Genomic DNA, 23,952 nt, shown 5'->3' with positions numbered 1-23,952 from the left:
GCTATGTATGTAAATATTTCTTTTGAGTTTTAATAAATTGTAATTGTTGTTTAGCACAGTTTTGTTTTATTTATTACTTCACACCCGCAAAGCAAACATTGCATACTATGCAGCCTCCATTAGAAAAGTTTAATAGTTTGAACAACTTATAGTTACAAAATAGTATATTTCATCACTAGGGCCTAAAGTGACTCTTTTTGACCATGAGGTGAACTATATTTTTCGTCATATTGCATAATTAATTAACCATCTAAGCTTCTCACCTAATAAATCAATTGATAAATAATTTCGATTGATACGATAGTCACAATCATTATTTACAACAGTTTATTTTTACTCCCTAGAGAGTAAAAATGCTAAGTATAATATAAATTATATAAGTAATTATAATATAATATAAAAGTATAAAATTATAGTGCAACCTGTATTGCTATACGGGTCAGAAACTTGGTCTTTTACCAAAAAATCCCAGAAGCGCCTTATTACTTTTGAAAACAAAATTTTGAGAAGAATTTTTGGACCAGTAAAAGAAGGAAATGCATGGAGGATAAGGGAAAATAGAGAGTTAAAAGAATTATATGGTGAACCAGATATTGTGGGAATAGTTAAGAGTAGGAGGTTGAGATGGATGGGCCATATTAACCGTAGAAGTGAGAGAGAGATGGTAAAGATGGTACTCAGAGGTATACCAGAAGGAAGGAGACCATTAGGTAGACCAAGAATGCGATGGGTTGATGAGGTGACGAAGGACTTGAGAGGAATGGGAGCAGACTTGGAGCAGGCAGAGGATAGAAGAGCTTGGAGGCACATGGTTGGCGAGGCCAAAAACCACCTAGGTTTCCAATGGCCACAGGAGTAAGAGTAAGTAAGTAAGAGAGTAAAAATGCTACTTTAGACCCACAAAGGCCACAACGCATGCATTAAAAACGGCTGTTTTTGCTGCAGTATGACGAAAGACTGCTTTTAATTAAGGAACCAATTAACGCAAAAATCATCTCTCCCTTCTCAACCATGAATTAACTGAGCTGTCACAAAACAAAATGTTAGCAGTTATTATGGACCACCCGTTATAGTTGAAATTTGGCCCAATAACTTTGAAAGATACTAACTGAATTAAACCCATTTGAATAACCAATGTTGGGCTATAATATACATAGTATGCCATCTCTTTCTACAAAAAATCAAAATGAGAATACTTTTTTCAAACATGAGTAATGCCATCCTTGGTATAAATAATTTGAAAAACCTGTTTTGATAAAAGAATCTTTAATTAAAACCTAACTTTCTATATACAGTCTGTCCACCAAAAACCCATTACAAATATTTAGGTTTCATTCCCAAGATTAGGATTCATCAAGTAGATGACACTTGAGGGTTTAGTTGATGAACCAGACCAAATGCTGAGGTTCCACACTTCATGGGCTGTCCAAGCATGATCCTAGCGCTCGGTGAATCTAGCTTGTCCCGACGGGTACCTATCACCGAACTCTTCAGGAACTTGAGTGAGGACTCAAACGACATCTGCTGCAGTGGTGAGTTGCTTCCCTCGATGCCTGTGCGGTTGAGTGGCTGGAAGCTGCCGTCATACGTCATGTAATCGGCAATCAGCAGCAGATGCCTGGGGTCCACAGTGATACCATACACCTGTGCATACAAGAGTTTAAACATATTGTAATCACACAAAACCCAAACTGCCGATTTCCCCCATAAATACTGGACTTAAATATTAACAGTTAATAAATGTTATAGAATTGATCTCACATTCATGTTTAGGTGACAGTGTCAGGAGTTTAATAATTTCAGTGTTTGGTGCTCATAAAAAATATGATTTTTAAGTTAAATACAAATAGGTATTGTTAGTCAGCTACCAACAAAATTCATGTGTGTTTATTTGACATATTATGTCAATAATTATGTAAAATAAATGCACATGAATTTTCTAGGTATATGACTAATAATATACTAGTATTTTACTTAAAAATCATATCTTTTTATAATCACCAAACACTGAAATTATTAAACTCCTGACACTGGTACCTAAACATGAATATGAGATCAATTCTATAACATTTATTTACTGGTATATTATTAATATGTGTATGCCTATGAAATAAAGCTAATTTATGTGAGTAACTGTGTCCTGTTTGCCAAAGACAGCAAACTTGTTGAAAAGAATAATGAGTGACAAAATACAAGAGAACCAACTATAAAATTTCCCAGATAATTCACACTCAGTACATACAAACTAAAAAAAAAACTCATTAATATCATATTCCTAATGCCAATACAGTAAAATAAAAAAATACCCCCGCCACAGCAAACCTGCAGACTAAGCGAATTTCAACTCGTCTGATTACATTTTTACTAAAATATTTCCATAAATAAGACATATTATTCCCTATTTAAATAACATTAGATTTAACGAGTGCTTAGGTTTGCTGCTACGGGGAAGGTAAAAAGTTAAAATTAAATCGGTCTCGGGTCCAGGTCTTACCATGAGTACTACGGTAATAGCTTATTCCCTATATGGGAAATTCGCTAAAAACACATCATGTCCATATGACTACGAATCAGACAAGTCTCTGACCTTAAACACATCCTGGATTTCCCTAACAACAACTTTGTTTGCCGCCTCTATGCCGTACGTATGTGCCATTGCGTGAATGTCATTGGTGTAGAGCTGGTTGATGTTGAGGAGGTCGTGGTGTTTGAACACTTCTGGCATGTTGATTCCATCAGTCTTGAACATAAGTCGGTCGTTTGCTGTGTAGACGAACGCCCGTCGGATACCTGCCACCTGCCAGAACACACAAGTGAGCTAAATATGTTAGACTAGCTAGTGCAGGTAAATGGTGGGCTCATCTAATATAAATAAATTAAGTTTTTGGGATTTTTTTAGAGGATACATAACTTGCACTGGAAACACAAAACTTTACAACTAAAATACAAATGTTCAAATGTGCACAAATGTTTTGTGTATATAGTTGTGTTTATGTATATAAACACATATATAGTTGTGTAACTATATATACTAATGTTTTGTGTATATAGTCTTAAAGTTTTGTATTTCCTGTGCCAGTTTGGACTCTTTCCCGTTCAAGTAAGCCTGCTATCTTCTCAAAAAATCCTAAAAACCTCGGCCCTTATGCTCTATGCTACACCCTTAATTTCAATAATTTAGGTTCATTAAGGGGATAAAGGACAGGATAAGTAAGTAAGCTTACCTTAACAATTGTAGGCATCGCACTAAAGTAACGCAAAAGAAAACAAAAAGTAAACACTGAATATCACAGTACAGACTGCTTCCTTTACCAGTGAAGGACTTTCAGAATCTAGCGACTGTCAATGTTGAAAAAGGGTCAAGTGGCCTTAAAAATATTCAGCGTTTTCTTTTGTGTTACTTTAGTGAAATGGGATGCCTACATTGTTAAGGTAAGCCTGCTTATCCTGTTCCTAGTCTCCTCAATTCTCAGGCAATAAGCCCTTTCCAATTAAACCTAATTTAGGAACATTGATACTTTGAAGGTAAATTTATTTATTTTAAGAAAGCAATGTTTTAATGGTTTTTGTTTTTAAACCTTTCTCCAAAATGTTAAATTAGGTATATCATGTGACAGCTAGATGTCAATTTTAAAACATAATGACAGTAGTAAGACATAGTTTTATTGTGAACCTTGCTTTCTCGTCTCTGAGCCGACTGGCGAGTGCGTTGACCTTACCTGAGCCACTGTAGATTTGGCAGCCAATTCCCGCAGCAGGTTGGACAAGTCAACTCGGCCAAGCTTGACTGGGAGACAAAGTGTCACCTCACACCACAGCTCACCCTCTGTGTCAAACCTGGAACAAACAACCACGGAAAAATAAACAATGCTAATTGAAATTAAACAGTTGTTCTGCCAATACGTACAACTATAGACTCACTAACTTAACCACTTAATAATAATAATACAATAATTACAAACAGTTACAATAAGATGACAGGCAGTGGCATACTATCATAATTCATAGTTGTGTCCTCTGTGCTCGTGGTGAAGGTCATGGGCATCTTCCGCGATCGTAAAGGAATGGTGAACGTATTCTAGTTCACGGTGAAATAATGAACATCTTGTGACATCTCAAGGACATCATCTTGATCTTTGTCTCCAAATATCGTGGCAAAACCATGAACATGAACGTTTCTGTGGTCTCGGAGCAATCATGAACATTTTTTGCGGTTGCGAGACCTAATTAACGTCACCCGCGATCGCTGGGAATCGTGATTTTCAATTGTGCAATCTTTGCAGATGCTTTCAGCTATCGTGATAATACAAGTTCAACTCGGACAGTTGTAATTCTAACAGATTATCGATTAAATTTGTGAGGCTCCTTCCTAGGCCAAGGCCTTCGGCAATCGCCATGTCCGCTGTCAGGGGAATACGGCCCTGATTTGGGGGCCTATGTTGGTGAGAGGCCTGAGGCGGACCCCCACCCCCACCACCCCCCTGTAGGTACGCCATTGATGACAGGTTCTAGCATTTCCTAAGGTTATGCATCTCCCTTTAACACCTGCTAGTCTTAAAATGCTATGCATTCACCATCCTTCCCGAACAGGCGACAGATTTATCTGCTTTATTTTTTGGCGTTTAAGACGACATATAAATCCACATGATAGTTGTAGATGTTATGGTCGGGAAGCGGTTATTTCTGTTGATTCTGTACTCTGTAGACTGTTTGGTGTTTGTAAAGTAACACACTACTTTCCCGCGTTTGGTGCTCTGCAGAGGCACTATATCGTTGTATGAGGCATACTATGCTTAGCCCACTAAACACTCTATACTGATGTAAGGGAAATGTTTATTAAATTTAAATTATTTTAATTCACAGAATATAATGTACATAGAATATCATGATCAATGGCCAACTAGTTTGACTATATTACACTTCACCTTGTTGGCAGAACTGGAGAACAGCTGTTAATTAACTAAAGTCTTTTTTTGTAATGAGCTGTTTCTTCAATCTTTCTTAGTTGGCTGATTCCCATTAAAATTGTACAAACTCGTGAAAATACGAGTTCAAGCATTAGGCCTACTGTACTTGAAACAGTCATAGTGCGTAGGACCTGGGAATCACAGCCTATTTAAGCCAGTCAGATCATAGGAATTTTACCAAGTAAGACTGTTGCCTTATTTAATTACTGATATGGTAATACTACATTTATAAGGAAGATTATAAAGGATTTCCATTATTTAGAAGAATAAAATTATAATTTGTTATTACCAAGCATTGGAGTAATTTGTCCAGGATCGTACCATCTGAGGGAATTCACCAAATGATAGGTTATCACAGCAAACACCATCTTAGCTGCTAGCGTGGCGTTGAAGAATAATAATTCTAATTCAAATCTTGCCTACCTACTCTCCGGTGATTGGCCTATCCAGGGGTACTGGCACAGAAAACGTACTACTATAACCCAGAATACCAACCACATGGTAAAAAGTGGCCATGCAATAGCATAGCAACGCTGGTGGCGCTGCCTACGGATTGACAGGCAAAGCTCTCTAAAAACACTTAATGCTTTTTACCATGCGGTTGGCATTCTGGGTTATAGTAGTACGTTTTCTGTGGTACTGGGTAGTGTACAACACACAACATATTTTTTTGGAAACATCTTTTTGGAGCAAAAATTTTTTTGTTGGAGCGTATCGTGTTTTTGGCGTGGCTATATAGTAGTGCCAGACACTTGTTCCTGTTAAATGTTCTGATGTTCTCGTTCTTTAAAGAGGCCAAAAAGTCAGCCTTTAGATAAAAGGTTAGCAGGCTAACACTGAATTTGTTAGGGAACAAGGTAAACTTAGTTCTTAAGTTAGTATAAGTCTTGTTTAAATTTACAATTTGATGTTCATCTATATAAATCAAATTTTCAAATAAAATTGGGTCCATATAAATTACCTAACCAATTTAGTTTCTTAACAAAATCTGTTGTTATGATTGGTTGCCGATATACCCACCATTTATTTACATGCTTGGGTAAGTAGAGGGATAAAATTGAACCCTTAGAATTATTTAATAAAAAAAATGTATTGATGCACTAAGAATTCGTTGTTTTATGTTATTTAGAGTGGAATGGAAATGCATCATACAATAGTAACTGATATTTAATTTTTTTTATTTTACACATTTTTGCCTGTTTTAAGCCACGTTACTTGCAAAATCTATCCAAAATTACATTTAACAGCCACACCTGTAGTTGTGAATACTGTCGCTGGACTGTAACACCTCTCTAGTCCTGTCCTCTGTCTCGTCCTCTCCCACCACCTGATTCTCTCCCTCCCCGTCTCTCTCCCCCTCCTCCTCTGACTCGCCTCCCTCCTCCCCATCCTCAGGATCCTGGTACTCCTGCTCCTCCTGCTGCCGCATCCTGTAACACATGTAAAATGTAACATTTTTCTAATAGACAACGAACTAATCCTACTTTGAGTCAATGCAAGAAAGGAATTGCATATGTCTTAAAATAAAATATATTTATGATTTATTTGTATTGAAAATTGAAACTCTTGTTTGATATTCAAAATCAAGTTCAATTTCAGGGACTATAGAATGATTACGTTTTATGTGCTAAACAAAGGATACACCACATATTCAAGACAAATACATAACTATTTAATAAATTACAATTTAACAGTTGGGCTAATTAAATTACTAATTTGTAAAAACTCAGATTGTCAGTTATAGAACAGGTTAAAAGAAAAGTCCATAGACATTATTACAAACTGATTTCTACAAAATTACCTCCGTCTCTCAGCTGTGGCGTCTTCGTCATCAGCCACGGACTCATTGTCTGAACTCTCGTCCCCACCCGCAGCCGTTCCTGCGAGTTCAGGCTCCTGTCAAATAAATGTTAAATTGATATGAAGCAATGTATATATATATATATATATATATATAAAACAAACAATGCAATATCTCTCAAAAAAAGATTGCAGTTACCTGTCTGTAAATTAAGAATCTTATAACTAGTTGTTTATGTGTCAGCATCTTTGCAGGCAATAATCTTGTGAGCAGACCACTAAACATTGTCTAGCAGGACTGTAACAGTAAGTGTAGGTAGTAGCTGCTGACACAAGTTTTAGTAGTCTGCTCTGAATATGGTTATCTGCAACAAAGCTGAAAAGGTAACAATTAGTCATAAAATTCTGTCTGTGACACTGTTATACTCAAACTTGTTTGTAGCGTTTTTAATAGAAAGTACTATTTGTCAGATAAAGTGAGTGTTCTAGGTTTAGACATATGAAAGTTGAAATTTTACAAATCACCACTGCTAGAAGCGAGATAATAAAAATTCTCATTTAGAGCTGAGACTTGAACAATGACTCATTTTTAAATAATCCACACTGGAAATTTTCTTTATGTAGGCTATTGTATGATGAAGATTATATAAATCAGGTAAAAAGGAACTAATACACAACTAACTTGCGGAAGGAACGAGTTCAAGACAGGTGACAACACATGAAAAGTTAACAACTCAACAAAGAAGGAATGACTACCCGAGAAAGGAGTTCCAGACAGTTGATAGTACTGAAAGTTCACACTTAATTTGATTTTTCATCTCTAAAAATAGGCTTCTTCAGAAGGAAGTAGTAGAGTTCTGTGGAAGAAGCCTTCTTGTAGGGGCAATATATAAAACTAATTGTGTTGTGAACGTTTTGTGTGCTATCAACTGCCTGGAATTCTGTTCTTGGGTAGGTTAGTTGAGTATCTATTCCTTCTCCCTTAGTTGATTCGTAAGCCAAGTGCTCTTTCCTCCAAAAATTATATTACGTTAAGCTAGGCACCTTATTGTCAATATCTTCGTCCTCATAGTCCTCGCCTCTTCCCTTGCGTGTTCGACCGACTGTTTCCTTCTCAGCCTCTGAAGTAACTACCTCCTTCTTCATGCGGCTGCGTTTGTACACATTGGACACCACCTCCCTGATAAACTTTTGCTCCACGTGCCTGAATATTATAGTAGACATTTAAGAAAAAAGACAACAAAACTAAAAAACAAGAAGTGCATAGCATTACACTGTCTTTGTCCTGTGTAGGATCACCCATCCACACGGGCCTCTAAAGGTCTGTCTCAAGCAAAGCAAAGGGTGAGCTGGTACAGTAATAAAAACTTTACTGATAAGTTTCAATCGACAGGACAAGACTCAAACAACAGACACTTGCTGCCTTGACATTCTGTTTTGCTACTAACTGAGTCCCCAACTTACCAAATTGACTCTTATTGAATAAAAAGGAGTGTTGTTGACATTCACTGTTCTACTTATAGGCTGAATTATGCTACAATTTGTACAATGACCATAACACATTAATTATATGCGCCTTAGACTTTACAGCGGGAAAACATGTGAGTGTAAGTATTTTCCCTAGTTTTAGGGTTGAGCTAGTAATCTGTTTTTGATGATGATAATGTCAAAGACTGTACCTAAGGACATGTTTGGGCCTGATGTCCGTATCGTGTTTGTATGCAGCCCGAGGTAAGAACTGGAAGTGCACTCTGTAGGTATAGTTGCGAAACACACCCTCGTAGTCTAGGTGCTCCCTCACTTCAACATACTCCAACACATCGGCGAGAGTAACTCTTGTCATGGACTTCCGTAGTTTTTCCGCCTTGCTTTCTAGCCTACAAACATTTTAAGTTGTTTATGATCAGTTAATGTGGTTTTAGTTATTTGCCAGTGCTTATTTTTTAATAGGCCTAGTGTACACAATTGCATATGAACTGAACTACTTTGTATGGCAAAAACAATCCTATAGGTACTTCTCACTTTTTAGCACGATGGGTTTAATTCTGGTAGTAGCTTAAGCAGTCTATTGCTGTTTTAATCTTATTAGTAAAAAAGATACCGATTTCTTATGTTACTCCGTTAAAATGGCAACCTTGTAAATTGGGAACTACCAGGCCAAATATAATGGTATTTAACTTGCATTAACACTCTTACATTTGTTAGTATAGGAAAAAAATAATACTGGAAGATTATCGCTCGCTAGCTTATTTAACAATTTTAACCAAACCAATATTATTACCTGTGCAGGTTCTGATGAAAGGGGACCTCCATGCTTGGTGTTTTAATATTCTTGGAAGCTACCATTAGTATTTCTCGCAGTCGAGGGATTCCTAAAGTGACGTTCATTTCTCCTCTTCCCGCAAAGTGGAACGTGTTGAGTGTCATCTGAGTGGAGGGCTCTCCGACCGACTGAGCTGCCAACATGCCCACTGGCTCTCCTGGTGGACAAACTGACAAACTGGACTTCAAACTGATCATGTCCTTTATGTCATCCTTCAGCTGTCCACTTATGTTGCTGAAATTGCATTTTCTAGGTTTAGTAGAATGATTTGGTAGAAACAGAAAGTTGTAACTTAGTAAAAACGAAATCTTATTTCCCGCTGATTATCTTAACAGTTTATCTGTGCTTTAAGTAAACGCACAACTTAAGTTTGTTGCAATGCATCTGGAGAACCGAGTTAGCCAGAGAGGTGGCCAGTTAAGAGGGCATCTGCGCTGCAGTCAAAAGATTTAATTGAGAGTGTAATATGAATTGAAATTCATCAGTATCTATCTGAAAAAACTTGAGATATTAGTAGTCAGATCTGCTTCATGAAAAATATGTAAGAAAATAAGTTAGGGTGTCAGTACTTACTTTTTGTTTAAGTAGTCATTCATGATTGTTTCCAGTTTTTCTGTGATTGCATGGAAATGAACATCAGGTTGAAGCTGAGAAGCTATTGGGTCCGGACACTTCATGGCCTTCTTTTCATACCTGGAATAAAAATATGTAACCATTGATAAGATAACTATAAAATTTGGATTAAACTTACGGTAAGTCATTCCACATTCAATATCCCTACAGTGTCACAGAGCATCCATGAGCTTTGTAGGGCCTATATAATTTTCAGCGAATGTCATAAAACAACTTGGCTTGCACAACTTTTTGCTCTCCTTTTATTCTTTTTGTACTACTTAGTTTTGAACTTTACAAAAGTTAAAATCCAAAATACAATATAATAATAATAATAAATAATAAAAAATAAAATAATAATATATAAGAAGCAAAAGGCGACAGAAATAAGTCAAATGCACTTAGGCCGGTTTTATAAGGGTCGCATTTATAGTAGACCGAGCCTGCATGAAAACATGATGCTCCCCAAAATTTACTAATAGCATGGCTATCTACTGTTATACCTTTACTGCACAGGGAAGGTAGACTATAGACAGAGAGTTAAAATTTTTGCTCTACCAGAGTAATCCTACACTCATCTCCATTCATACTTGGCTTAAAATACCTACTTTGTATGGTCGCCATTTCAATGAAAGGTATTAAAGTATTTAATCATATTATTTTGAAACAACTATACGGTTTGAAATGCTCATGATATTAGTTTTAATAAAGCACTAAATTGATTAACACATTTTTATGATTTTTTCAAGATGTTTGGATAAAAGATAGGTAGGCTACTAAACCCTGTATGTGCACTGCAGTTTACGTGTATACGGATATATACATTATAAAAGGAAAACATAAATTTAATTTTTGTCAAATAACAAAAAAATTAAATGCGCAGACTTAATGTTTGTTAGGCCTACATGTTCCACATTCACATGGAATTGAGTACAGTAGACTCCCTCTTATCCGGACACCTTTTAACCGGACGTCGGTTTAACTGGACTACACTCGACGTATATGACATCTCTTTAACCGGACAATTTTTATCAGCACATTGGTTTAACCGGACTAGATCGGCAGGAAGTGGGTGGTACTGTAACGACTGTTCTCGTGGGAAAGATTTGAGACCAGTGATCACATGTCTGAATACAATGCTCTCCTAAATTTAAGTCGAATATCACCGTAAGCGGTCCATTTTAATGAGTTTTTGGGGACGTCGGCTTAACCTGAAAAACCGTTATCCGGACTGGCCTTGGTCCCGAGGAGTCCGGATAAGAGGGAGTCTACTGTACAGCCACCAAACCTGTGACAAATTCCAGTTATTTTGTTGAAGAAAAAAAATTAAATAAATAGGCTAAAACATTGGCCTATTTGAAAAGTTTTACTAATTTTAAATTTAGGCCTAGCCTATGTCTTCTTCCAGAAAGCTTGGAGTTTTAAACTTTAGGCTAATCACTACTAGGAACACACTTTTTTTATTTTTCTTTGTCGAAGTTGTATTATTTTTAGGATGTCTTAAAGTAAAGGATAGTATAAACTAATATTAAATCATCTTGCTCAATCTACCTACCTCATTTTTGATTCTTCATCCAATTCATGCCACATTTTACAGATTTTTGACGCTGCTTTACTTCGGCCAGATCTTTTGCTTACTTTCTTGTGACTTTTATCTGATTGTTGGGGACTAATTTCCTGAGAAAACAAAGTAAAACCACTCCTCAGTTTTGGATCTGCTTGATGTTTCTTCTTCCATGTTTTCATCTTCTTGTTATGTTTTTCAATAACAGAGTTGTTTCCATGATTTTTCAGTTGATCAACAATTTTTTTATCTAGAACATTCTGGACGTTATCAGCTAAAAACGATATCTGCTCTTTATTGAGAAACTGTGACTTCATCACTTCCATGGCGTCTTCTCCGTAGCGGAACTGAACGATGGAGTTGTCACTGTCACGTACAGTCAAGTCATAATTGACTGTCAAACCTTCAAGATGTTTGACCAAGCACCGCTGGAGATATCCACTACGACTTGTCTTTACTGCTGTATCAATTAGGCCCTCACGTCCTGCCATACAATGGAAAAAGAATTCCTGAGGTTGAATCCCAGTCATAAATCGTCCGTCGATAAAACCACCGGCCCTAGGAGACAACTCATAAGGAGGAAAACTAGGCAAAGATCTTCCAGAGAGCATAATGGGAGGACGTTTTCCTTCCAATTCAATTTGCCCCAAGAGGCATGAGATTTGCATAGTATTTACAGTGGAACCCTTGGCCCCTGACTGAACCATGAGCTGCAAATTGTTGTCTGGAAAAAGCTGTAGCAACCCTGATGGAAGACAAGCTTTGTTGATGTTGTTGGTGTACGTATCCAGACATTTCTTGTATTGATGATCTAATAATCCGCGGAATTTCGGGTCTTTTCTGTATGCAAATCCAATCTTCTCCTTCAATTCTTCAACAGCTGTGTCTTCGGGTAGATCTAACGCTTTGGCAGCTACTTCACTTCCCACCTTTTTCAATGCTTTGATGTGTTTTAGTCTCTCTTTGTCTGCTTTCTTCACTACTAGAATATCTTCCACACCGAGCGTAAAGCCTTCTATCTGCAGAAATGCTGTGAACAGTTTAGCAAATGAACTCAAAAGATGACTAGACACTTGTCCTCCATATAGTTCATACATACAATGGACCAAACTGTACGGTGTGGCACCATAGTGAGTTTTGTCAAGAACACCACACAGAAGTTCTCCTCCTCTAATGATTACTTCAGCTTCAGACATCGTCTTGGGATCTGAAAATGGTGTTCCACCTGCTACCCAAGGCCTTGAAGGACCTTTCTCCCATGCTTTGTAACCAATTTTAGCAGAGGATGTAAGATTCAGTGGCATCTTTCCTTTAGGAATCAGATTGATGATTATGGTGGAAATAATCTGTTTACCTGACCATAGTCTTTGAGGCTTTAGAAGAGCAGGAGGCACTGTTACAATGTCACCTTGAATGGATGACAGCGCTTTGAACACTAAATTCATGTATTCTTCTCGAGTGAAAAAAGAGCCCCGAATTGTCAGTCGCACTCCAGATATTACATGATCTTGTATGAGTCCACTTAAAGGTGTGCCATCTTTAGGAACCAAGTACTGTTTACAAACACTTACTAAATTATAGGCTTCACTCCTTCCCAATTCGCTCTGTGGAAAATGGGCATTCATTTCATCCCCATCAAAATCTGCATTATAAGCTTTACAATTTGCATAGTGCAGTCGCAGAGTTTTATCCCCTTTTAATATTCTGGCTCTATGTCCCATTATACTCGGCCTGTGCAATGTTGGTTGTCTGTTAAGGAGTAATATATCACCATTGAGCAGATGACGGTGTATGATCTTAACACCTTTAGAAGTGCCAGCTTCATCAGGGGTAAGTAGAGTCTTAGCAATGCCTTCTCTATTAACACTGTTATCACCAGATGGGATCCTAGTTATAAAACCATCTTCATTCTCAATCAAAACTGCACCCGGATGAACGTCCGGTCCATTCATTACCATTTTACGCAGTTCTTTGACATTCCATGGTGTGACAGGAACAGGGTATGTCAATTTCATAGCAAACATTTCAGGGATTCCTATTTCATCAATATTTAGATTTGGATCAGGAGTTATTACAGACCTGGCAGCAAAATTTACACGTTTGCCCATCATGTGCATCCGTATGATTCCTTCTTTCCTTTCAAGTAATTGTTTAAGGCCTTGTCCCTCTGTGGGAGTTGAACCACCAAATCCCATATTTTTATCAAGTAACACATCACAATGTTTCTGCAAATCTTGCCACGCCAATTGAAGTTTCTCAGAAAGATTAGACCCCTTCAACTGATTAATTACTCTGATTCGTTCATTAGATAAAACGTCATCTTCAGGTCCAGTTTCTTCCTTTTTGTTCATCAGATGAATAACACTTCTAATCACAAGACAATCTTGCAAAACTGATTTATAAACATGATTCTGAGGATGTTCAACAACAGTACCATCACGGAAGTTTACTGGTCTGGTATTAATTGGTGTGACTGGAACAACAGTCATAAAAAATAAGTCTGTTGGATGGGGCTCTGAAATACTTTTTAAAACTGGCACTATCTCCTTCATAAAGAAGCCCTCGTTAAACCAAAGCTCTCGCAAATGATTCTTTGAATCAGAGGGTAAAATATACACCCAGCCACCTTCTCGTAAAACTGGTGTCATTTCAGATGTGCCCTTCTTCTTCAATTTGTCTTTAAATTTACTTGCCACCTCAAGTTTTGCTTCCATCATTAACCTATTTCTCAACGATTTAAGTCTCCTATATGGTTCTTTACATTTTGGACACGATTTCCCCTTGAACACATATTGTTTGATGCTATTTATAAAACGTGCTCTCATAATTTCGGCTTGTTTCCAATCATCTACTGTTCTAACCTTTTCTTTCATAATTGTGTCTATTTCTTTGTCAAGTTGTGATGAGACTAAAGCACCAAACCCTTCGTCACTCAAACCTTCATTAGCATTTGACATCTGAATAAACAATTGCTCAATATCCAAAGCATCTGTTACATAGCCTTTATCAAGTAACTGGAGCTGGGCCACAAGGAGATGTTTGCGTGCTTCTGGCAGAAGAATTTTGTGGCAGCTGAGACATGAAGAAGTCATAAACGTAATTACTGTGTTATGGAATAATGGATTCACTACTGGTAATGGCAGTTCTATATGTCCCATATGGCCAGGACACTTAAATACATTGTTCGAACATGTAGTGCATAGTATTCCAGGCTGTGATGGACCCAAAGCTGGATCATACAATCCTCCAGGTAGTGTGTGACCAAGTTGAGTAAATGTTAAGGGTGTACTCAGTTTGACCACACTTAGTTTCTTGATTTCTTCATCAGTAAAGACACCAAAAGACAAATTTTGAATGGATGAAAAATGTCTGCGCTTTTTAAACTTACGTGGTTTTTCTGTAGCCATTTTCTAAACTTAGGCCCTGCTAAAATAGTTTATAAGTTATCATCAATCATTTCATTTGCTTGGAAGTGGAACTCTTGTAAATAGTTTTTACAAAAGGATTGACAAAAGTAGAAAAATACTAAATCACTTTAAACACTGACAAGGCACGTGGTTCGTTTATATATAACTAAGATCATGATAACACCAACATCTTTAACCTCAACTTTTTAGAAGGAAAGCACTAAGCACAAACAAGGAAACAAGTAGTATAGTAAGGTTATGTTTACAAGAACACAACGTGACAACATGTCTCTTCTCTTCTCTTCATCAACGTGTGTTCAGTTCAGCTGTTCAGCTGTTCAGCTAGAATCAAAGACAAGCTTCAAGCTTCGTTAATGCCAGAAAAAAAGAGTAAGAACCGATTATATAATCAATAGTCTATATATACGAATGATTAAAGAAATCTTTATTTAATCTGTCCCATAAATGCTAGTAAAATAGTGTCTAAAAAGCTTATCGCCCCATAATTTATAACTAGTTTTTTAATTAAACTCAGTATTTTCGATGTTGAATTATTTTCTAGTTCTAATTTACCTCATGTCCGGAGACTCTGATCACTAGTATCGAGAAAGTTTGTTTCTATTATTTCTTTATTTGAGGGTTAATTGTTAATTTCCCCTCAAGTGCTGTACTGTTTGGTTAAATAACTAGGGGAGTTTAATTTTATCATCATATCGTTTAATTTGGTTAAACCGGGTTTTAAATTAGTGAAATAACAAAATACATCTATGACAGAACTAACAATAAAATTTGCCTCAAGTGTTCCATATAATCTACTAAGGGAGTATGTTTTATATATGGTTTTACCATGAGATTATGCGCTATGACGTTTTCGTGCTTAGGCACTATGAAACAATTGTGAATTAGGCAGTGTGGGATTATGCACTATGACACGCTTCCCCATTTGACGGCACGGCCACGGTATTTACTCAGGGGAGGTATAGAAGAGGCTACGATGACAGCTGAGGGCTTCTTATTAGCTGAGGGAACGCCTTTACCGTAACAAAACGTTCGGTAGCCATCGGCCGCACGATTTTTAATTCAGCTGCAGTTTTTTAATACGGACAAAATGAGAGTTTAAAAATTAGAAATTAAAAAAATTATTGTAGGCCTAAAACTAAAAAAAAAATATATAGGTAGTTACCTTTCTGGTAATTATATCGACCTCCGGACCTCACGCGAAATTAAAATTTTTTTTTCCCTAAATGTTTGAAATTTCACGCTGATTTCAAAAATGATTGTCGTTTTTTTCGGAAACGTCCCGTTTTCCCGGAAAATGGGAAAAACGGGAAAAATATTTTTTTGCTCAAAACCCATGTTGTGGGCGCTCAAATTGTGCGGAATTTCATCCTGAACAAGAATATGTAGTTTTTATTACGATCGCTTTTAAGTAAACCATCACTGGACAGGTTACCCAACCTAACATAACCTAACTTAGGTTTAGATTAGGTTAGGTTAGGATAGTTTAGTTTAGGTTAGGTTAAGTTAGGTTGGTTTAGGTTAGGTTGAGTTTCGTTAGGATAGGTTAAGTTTGGTTAGGTTAGGTTAAGTTAGGTTAGTTTAGGTTAGGTTAGTTAAGTTAGGTTAGGTTGGTTTAGGTTAGGTTGAGTTTCGTTAGGTTAGGTAAGGTTAAGTTTGGTTAGGTTTGGTTAGTTTAGGTTAGTTTACTTACAATACTCATGTTATTGATAAACTAACCCAACCTAACCTAATTTAGGTTAGGTTAGGGTAGGTTAGTTTAGGTTAGGTTAGCTTAGGTTAAGTTTGGTTTGGTTAGGTTAGTTTAGGTTAGTTTACTTACAATACTCATGTTATTGATAAACTTACCTAACTTAACTTAGTTCCCAAGTTAGGTTAGGTTAAGTTAGGTTACACTAACCTAACCTAAGCAAACTTAACCTAACCTAACAAAACTCAACCTAACCAACCCTAACCTAAACTAACCTAACCTAACTTAACCTAACCAAACTTAACCTAACCTAACGAAACTCAACCTAAGCTAAACCAACCTAACCTAACCAAACTTAACCTAACCTAACCTAACGAAACTCAACCTAACCTAAACCAAACTAACCTAACCTAACTTAACCTAACCTAAACTAACCTATCCTAACCTAACCTAAACTAACCTAACATAACTTAACCTAACCTAACCAAACTTAACCTAACCTAACGAAACTCAACCTAACCTAAACCAACCTAACCTAACCAAACTTAACCTAACCTAACCTAACGAAACTCAACCTAACCTAAACCAAACTAACCTAACCTAACTTAACCTAACCTAATCTAAACCTAAGTTAGGTTATGTTAGGTTAGGTAACCTGTCCGGTGATGTTTTACTTAAAAGCGATAGTAATAAAAACTACATATTCTTGTTCAGGATGAAATTCCGCACAATTTGAGTACCTACAACATGGGTTTTGAGCAAAGAAAAATTTCCCCGTTTTCCCGTTTTTCGGTGATATTTTACTTAATAGTGGTCCGATCGTAATAAAATTTACATATTCTTGTTCAGGAGGAAATTCCGCACAATTTGAGTGCCCACAACATGGGTTTTGAGCAAAAAAATGTTTTTCCCGTTTTTCCCATTTTCCGGGAAAACGGGACGTTTCCGAAAAAAACGACAATCATTTTTGAAATCAGCGTGAAATTTCAAACATTTAGGGAAAAAAAATTTTTAATTTCGCGTGAGGTCCGGAGGTCGATATAATTACCAATTTTTTAATTAAACTGTCATAACCTAACCTAACTAACCAAACTTGCTGATAATGACAAAATTGAATGAAGGTTTACTAATAGAAAAAATAATTCTGTTCATAAAATAAAACTATAAATGCCTCAAATTAAATTTTATATTTTTTAATTATAAAATTAAACTGTGATAACCTAACCAAACTAACCAAACTTGCTGATAATGAAAAAATTGAATGAAGGTTTACTAATCGAAAAAAAGTTCTGTTCATAAAATAAAACTATAAATAAGTTAGCTCAAATTCAATTTTATGAGGTTTTAATTATAAAATTTAACTGTTATAACCTAACCAAACTAACCAAACTTGTTGAAAATGCAAAAATCTTAGACAAAAAGTTTGTGCCCACGATGGGTTTCGAACCTGGTACCATAAGTTTCGAAGCCCGGCACGCTATCCACTTGACCACCGAGGCCGATGGCTTCATTTCGTTTCATTGCGCTAATGGTGTTCCCTCAGCCAATAGAATGCTCTCATTTTGTTCTTATTAAAATAACTGCAGCTGAAATAAAAATTGTGCCCATCGGCCTCGGTGGTCTAATGGTTAGCGTGCCGGGCTGGTATACTGTAGGTCCCGGGTTCGAATCCCGCTAGTAGCATTAACTTTTTGTCCAAGATTTTTTTTATTATCAGCAAGTTTGGTTGGTTTGGTTTGGTTATTACAGTTTAATTTTATTATTAAGTCATTATAAAATTGTAATTGAGCAATTTCTAGTTTTATTTAATAAACAGAATTATTTTTCCGATTACTAAACTTTTGTTATATTATTTCTTAGGGTTAGGTTATGATAGTTTAATTTTATAATTAAAAATAGTAAAATTGAATTTGAGGCATTTATAATTTTATTTTATGAACAGAACTATTTTTGCGATTAGTAAACCTTTATTGCCAAAGTGCTCTCTACTACAGCGCTGTTCACGGAGGAATTTTGAACTAAATGCCTCATTTGTACCTCCCCTAAGTCAGACCCCACGGCCACCTTTGTATTTTTTTTTTACTAAACAGTTTATATTGCAGACCTTTTTTACTCCATGTGATATATAGTTTGGGATGGATTCAGAATAAAAATAGAAAATACCAAAAAAAAGCTCATTGAAAAGAAAAATGGCCGACCCCGAGTTAGAAGCATTGAGAGCTCAGAGGTTAGCCCAGTTACAAGCTGAAAGAGGAATTCAGGTATTAAAAATGAACTTTTTAGATAGTGCAACATTTTGCCTAAATTAACTTCTGATTCGTTACCCATGTTAATTCATTAGAAATATTAACAATGAAAATGTGTAGATAATACCACAACAATTTAACAGGCCTAGGCCTAGGCCCCTAATATTATTAAATGAAAATAAATTAATTAATTGTAAGTTATGAATGGCTGTTTAGAATTTCCCAACTCTTTGTTCCTTGAATGAATGCAATTTCCTGCTCTTGCCTGTTCACAACATGCAATAAGGCTAAATAATGGCAAAAATAAATCGTTTACAGTAGGCCTAGCCTATGTAGAAACAGGCAGGAGCAGGAAATGGCATTCAAGTAGCAATGGCAAATAAATGCCTATTGATGTTTTTGAAACATTGATGATTATCGTTTCAAACATAGATTTTTGTGGTAAGTTACAGGAAAGATATTTATTGCACGTTGATTTTTTGACCCAAATCATAAATTTTTGCCCCTAAGTTATGTTATTAATGTTTATTTACGTGGGTGGGTCATAAATGGGGCCAACAACAACCGAATGAAAGGGTTAAACTAACCAAACTTGATATAGATACCGATAACTTATCGAATGAAATAATCTAAACTTATATAAGATACCTTCAAACGGGGCTACTTTGTAAAACTTTTATTGATTTTTTGCTGTAACTTTTTTGTTTTAAGAGATAGGACCATGAGAAAAATTCCAAATTGTGCATTTCATTTAGTTCTTTTGAGTGCTACATTTGAAAAAAATCTATATTAAATACTTTGGGGGAAAAAAAATTGTGGCTATCAAAGTAGCCCCGCTATGGGGCTACTTTGTAATGAACTTAAATGCCTTGTCACAATGTAACCACTGGTTAAAGGGGTTACTTTGATGGCAGAGGATACGCGTCCGGTAACCGGACGTGGATTAGACGTCCGGCAATTACTGTCATAACCTAACCTAACCAACCAAACTTGATGATAGTGAAAAAATTGAATTAAGGTGAAATTCTTTCTCTATAAAAAAAATTATAAATGCCAAAAATTCTAATAAAAGATGTACAGTTAAGAATAAATGGTATTCAATGCAAACTCTTCGACAAAAAGTTAAAGTCATCAATGGGATTCGAACCCTGGACCTCTTGCATATCAGCCGATCACCTTATCCACTACACCACGAACACCGATGGCTGGTCATTGTATTGTTGTGGTAAAGGCGTTCCAGGCTCCCGCAACCCCATGACGTCATTGCCGTACGCCTTATCCACGTCCGGTTACCGGACGCGTATCCTCTATGTACTTTGATACTTCTATTGAAAGCTGGGTTTATTATGATTATTTTGGTATGACTCTGGTTGTTCTAACTTACTTACTTTTTATAGTTTTTGATCTAAGACAGGTTTTTTAAAATGCCGTTCCGAGATTTCCGAACTTTACAGAGGTTTTTAAAAAAAATCATATCCAACCTTAACCCTCCGAGTGTCCCTTGTTTTGGCCTTAATGTCTGCCTATGTTTTGCTCATTTGCAAGGTTTTATTAAAACGGATCTGAGAAGCTTGAAAACAATGTTAATTATACTGTTCTATATACCATTTTGTTTGGAAAATCATGGGCTTCAATATTATACATAAAACCTAAGAAACATTTGTTTCAAAAAATTTTTTTAGGTAAAAAAAATATTTTGGAAAATTTTTCAAAAAAAAAAATAAGTTTGCGCTCAATGAAATTGTATAAATTATAGGCGTATAAATATTTGAAAATAGCCACTTTGTTCTAAATTTTATGAGGATTACAAATATATAGTAATATAAGGAAGTAGATTTGCAAATAAATAAGTTATGGGCAAAAAACAGATTTCAGTACATAGCGTTTAGCTAAGAATGCATAGCCTCTATAAAAAAAATTATAAATGCCAAAAATTCTAATAAAAGATGTACAGCCACTTTGTTCTAAATTTTATGAGGATTACAAATATATAGTAATATAAGGAAGTAGATTTGCAAATAATTAAGTTATGGGCAAAAAACTGATTTCAGTACATAGCGTTTAGCTAAGAATGCATAGCCTAACCATAGCTAGGAATCTGGCTGATAATTTACATCAATATCACTACCTACTTCTTCAGGATCATCAACCAGCCCTTTAAAATCACTTAAATCTTCTTATAATGAACCATGTATATCACTACTTTTGATTTTTAACACTAAAACAATGATAAACGTAATAAAACACATCAGTCATCGGTGCGAGATTAACCAAGCTGTTTACAAATATACACGTCAGCTGTCTGCTACAATATTTTCGGAACTAAAATGAACAGCGCTTAGAGACAGACCTCCGGAGAAAGCTCTGAATCTGCCAAATAAAACGATACCTAACTCGATCCAGTTCAATCCGATTTTACCAACTTAACCCTCCGAGTGTCCATAGTTTAGGCCTTAATGTCCGCCTATTTTTGGCGCATTTGCAAGGTTTTATTAAAATGGATCTGAGAAGCTTAAAACAATGTTAATTCTACTGTTCTATATACCATTTTGTTTGGAAAATCATGGGCTACAATATTATACATAAAACATAAGGAACATTTGTTTCAAAAAAATTTTTTAGGTAAAAAAAAATATTTTGGAAAATTTTCAAAAAAAAAATAAGTTTGCGCTCAATGAAATTGTATAAATTATAGGCGTATAAATATTTGAAAATAGCCACTTTGTTCTAAATTTTATGAGGATTACAAATATATAGTAATATAAGGAAGTAGATTTGCAAATAATTAAGTTATGGGCAAAAAACAGATTTCAGTACATAGCGTTTAGCTAAGAATGCATAGCCTAACCATAGCTATGAATCTGGCTGATAATTTACATCAATATCACTACCTACTTCTTCAGGATCATCAACCAGCCCTTCAAAATCACTTAAATCTTCTTATAATGCACCACGTGTATCACTACTTTTGATTTTTAACACTAAAACAATGATAAACGTAATAAAACACATCAGTCATTGGTCCGAGGGTAACCTAGCTGTTTACAAATACGCACGTCAGCTGTCTGCTACAATTACGATCGGCTCGGAGAACATAAAGCGCTTAGAGACAGACCTCTGGAGAAAGCTTAGAATCTAACGAAAAGAACGATACCTAACTCGATCCAGTTCAATCCGATTCAGTCAGTCATAGAGCCTTCGCCGTAAACGATGTTCGTGTGTCGAAAAATCAACACATTTTGACACTACACAAAATGTGTTGTGAGTCGATTTTTCGACGAGTGACGCTCGGAGGGTTAAGGGAGTTGGGCATTCTTAAATTAGGCGTAGCTTGTTCAGAAACTTTTTACATATTATGAAATGGCTTCTTTTAAATATTTTCAACTCTTGTGAATAAAATAGCAAAATTGTATCTTTTTCCTACCAAAGCAATGAAAATCACCCATTAAAGCAAAATATTTTGATGCAACTTAAAACTAGATATGATAACTTAAACTAACAATACGTTATAAGTAGGGTTTACCACAGTTATAGCGTTAATGTTAATAAATAATGATTTACAATGTTCTTTTTGGTCTTTGTTAATAATTCTAATAATTTGTTTTCAAACAACAAGAATATCATTGATATAGAAGCTATATATCTCCACAGAACTATCCCATAGCTCAGAACTGACTGGACAAGTGCAAGATAAACAATTTTTTTTGTAAATTCTTCCTATTTTGGTAAATCTATTTCTGTCAAGTGGACCTTTCTTTAAAAAAAATTTGTGTTCAAGGGAGGAGATGGAGGTCCAAGCCAAAAAGCAGCGGAGGAGAGGAAAAGGGAGACAGAAGAGATGAAAAATTCTATTCTAAGCCAAGTTTTGGACCAATCAGCAAGAGCAAGATGTAAGTAATTTGACCTATTTCAAACTTTTGTTCTTTTGAATTCATAAACGTTTTTGTTTAAAATTCATTGTTTGTGATTGTGACTTTGTATAGCATAAACCTACTTATCCATTTGTGATTTATAGATGTTACATAGATTTTATTTTTTTGTTATGCAATCTTAAGACTATTTTATTGACTACCATAAATGTGTTGTACATTTATATTTTTTACGGAGATGTTTTATTATTAAATTATTTAAATCCTGTTATTCAATTTTAAACTAGATACTATCGTTATATTATCAATAAACATGATTTGATTTTTATAAAGGGACCAGTTTTGTAACTTTGTGCATGCTCTTACTTCCAGAGACTACCTAGATATGGTTTGGATACATATATGTGATATGTAGGTTTTTGGGGGTTTGTTTATGCTGGATATGACATGTTGCAGTGAACACTCTTATGGTGGGAAAGCCAGAGAAGGGTCGTATGGTGGAGAACATGCTACTGCAGATGGCCCAACGTGGACAGTTGATGGGACGGCTTGGGGAGAATGAACTCATTGGTATCTTGGAGCAAGTCAACGAGAAAATGTCACAGGCAAAAACAACAGTGAAGGTGGGTGAAAACTAACATTCCATCTTATTTACTGTAAGTGGTTCCAAAATCTTTGAGTCTTAGGCCAAAACGGTTGAAAAGTTGACCAATTGATTTAAAGAAAATGTAATTGTTATACTACAGTTAGTTTACAATATTGTGCATCATCTCCTGCAATCATCGAGAATCATGAACATCTTCAGCAATCGTGGAGACATCATTATTGTCTCTCCCAATTGTGGCAAAACCGTAAATTTTTGTTCGCACATCTTTGCAGATACTTTCTTCAATCAAAAAAATAAAAGCTTTATCTCAAACAGCTTGGCCCAAAAACTGTTTCTGGTGCTGAGCAATCCCTTGGCTAGCTGTTGGCCTGACTCAACCCGAGATTATCGATGAACCGCAGCCCCCAACTTAAAATGTACTGGAACTACCTGGAATGATCCTGTCTATAGACAGCTGTATTATTATTTGTCTGTTGTGTTTCAGTTTGACAGACGGAGAGCTGCCTTGGATGACTCAGATGACGACCTATAGCCCATTTTATTTTATTTTTATCATCTTGCAACGGACTGTTAATATAATTAATTTAGGTTAAGACCTCTCTCTATACTAACTATTAAAAATCAATTATTTGCTATAATCGTGTGTTTTACAAAATTCCCCCATCCTTAAAATCAGGCATCAAGGTTAGATGAAAAGTTACAATGAAGAATCAGTTGATCATTTTTAGTTAGTGATACGGTGTAACGGTTTTATAGAAACACTAGCAGAATACCCGTCCTTCGTACGGGGTTGGCATATCAGTATAAAATGCTTATTGCAGTTATACTTAAGCTTTGCGTTTGCAATGA

The 23,952-nt window shown here is 35.8% G+C and overlaps 2 protein-coding genes across 2 annotated transcripts; one reads left to right on the top strand and one right to left on the bottom strand.

Moving 5' to 3' along the window:
- Positions 1–1,260: 1,260 nt before the first annotated feature.
- Positions 1,261–14,897, bottom strand: LOC129002111 (DNA-directed RNA polymerase I subunit RPA1). Its single transcript, XM_054429684.1, has 10 exons — positions 11,258–14,897; positions 9,664–9,783; positions 9,049–9,324; positions 8,447–8,644; positions 7,812–7,971; positions 6,769–6,863; positions 6,221–6,397; positions 3,720–3,837; positions 2,588–2,797; positions 1,261–1,644 (listed from the first exon to the last, which is right to left on the bottom strand). The coding sequence occupies exons 1-10, from the start codon at positions 14,671–14,673 to the stop codon at positions 1,354–1,356; spliced, it is 5,061 nt and encodes a 1,686-aa protein (XP_054285659.1). The 5' UTR covers positions 14,674–14,897; the 3' UTR covers positions 1,261–1,353.
- Positions 14,898–18,552: 3,655 nt separating this feature from the next.
- On the top strand, positions 18,553–23,741 carry LOC129002115 (programmed cell death protein 5). Its single transcript, XM_054429689.1, has 4 exons — positions 18,553–18,642; positions 22,406–22,517; positions 22,953–23,119; positions 23,588–23,741. The coding sequence occupies exons 1-4, from the start codon at positions 18,571–18,573 to the stop codon at positions 23,633–23,635; spliced, it is 399 nt and encodes a 132-aa protein (XP_054285664.1). The 5' UTR covers positions 18,553–18,570; the 3' UTR covers positions 23,636–23,741.
- The last annotated feature ends 211 nt before the right edge of the window (positions 23,742–23,952 follow it).

The sequence above is a fragment of the Macrosteles quadrilineatus genome, unplaced genomic scaffold (assembly GCF_028750875.1).
Source record: "Macrosteles quadrilineatus isolate MER2022 unplaced genomic scaffold, UCM_ALF_1.0 Scaffold_9__3_contigs__length_116548681, whole genome shotgun sequence".
NCBI classification, from domain to species: domain Eukaryota; kingdom Metazoa; phylum Arthropoda; class Insecta; order Hemiptera; family Cicadellidae; genus Macrosteles; species Macrosteles quadrilineatus.
This window is presented reverse-complemented; position numbering and strand designations above follow the sequence as displayed.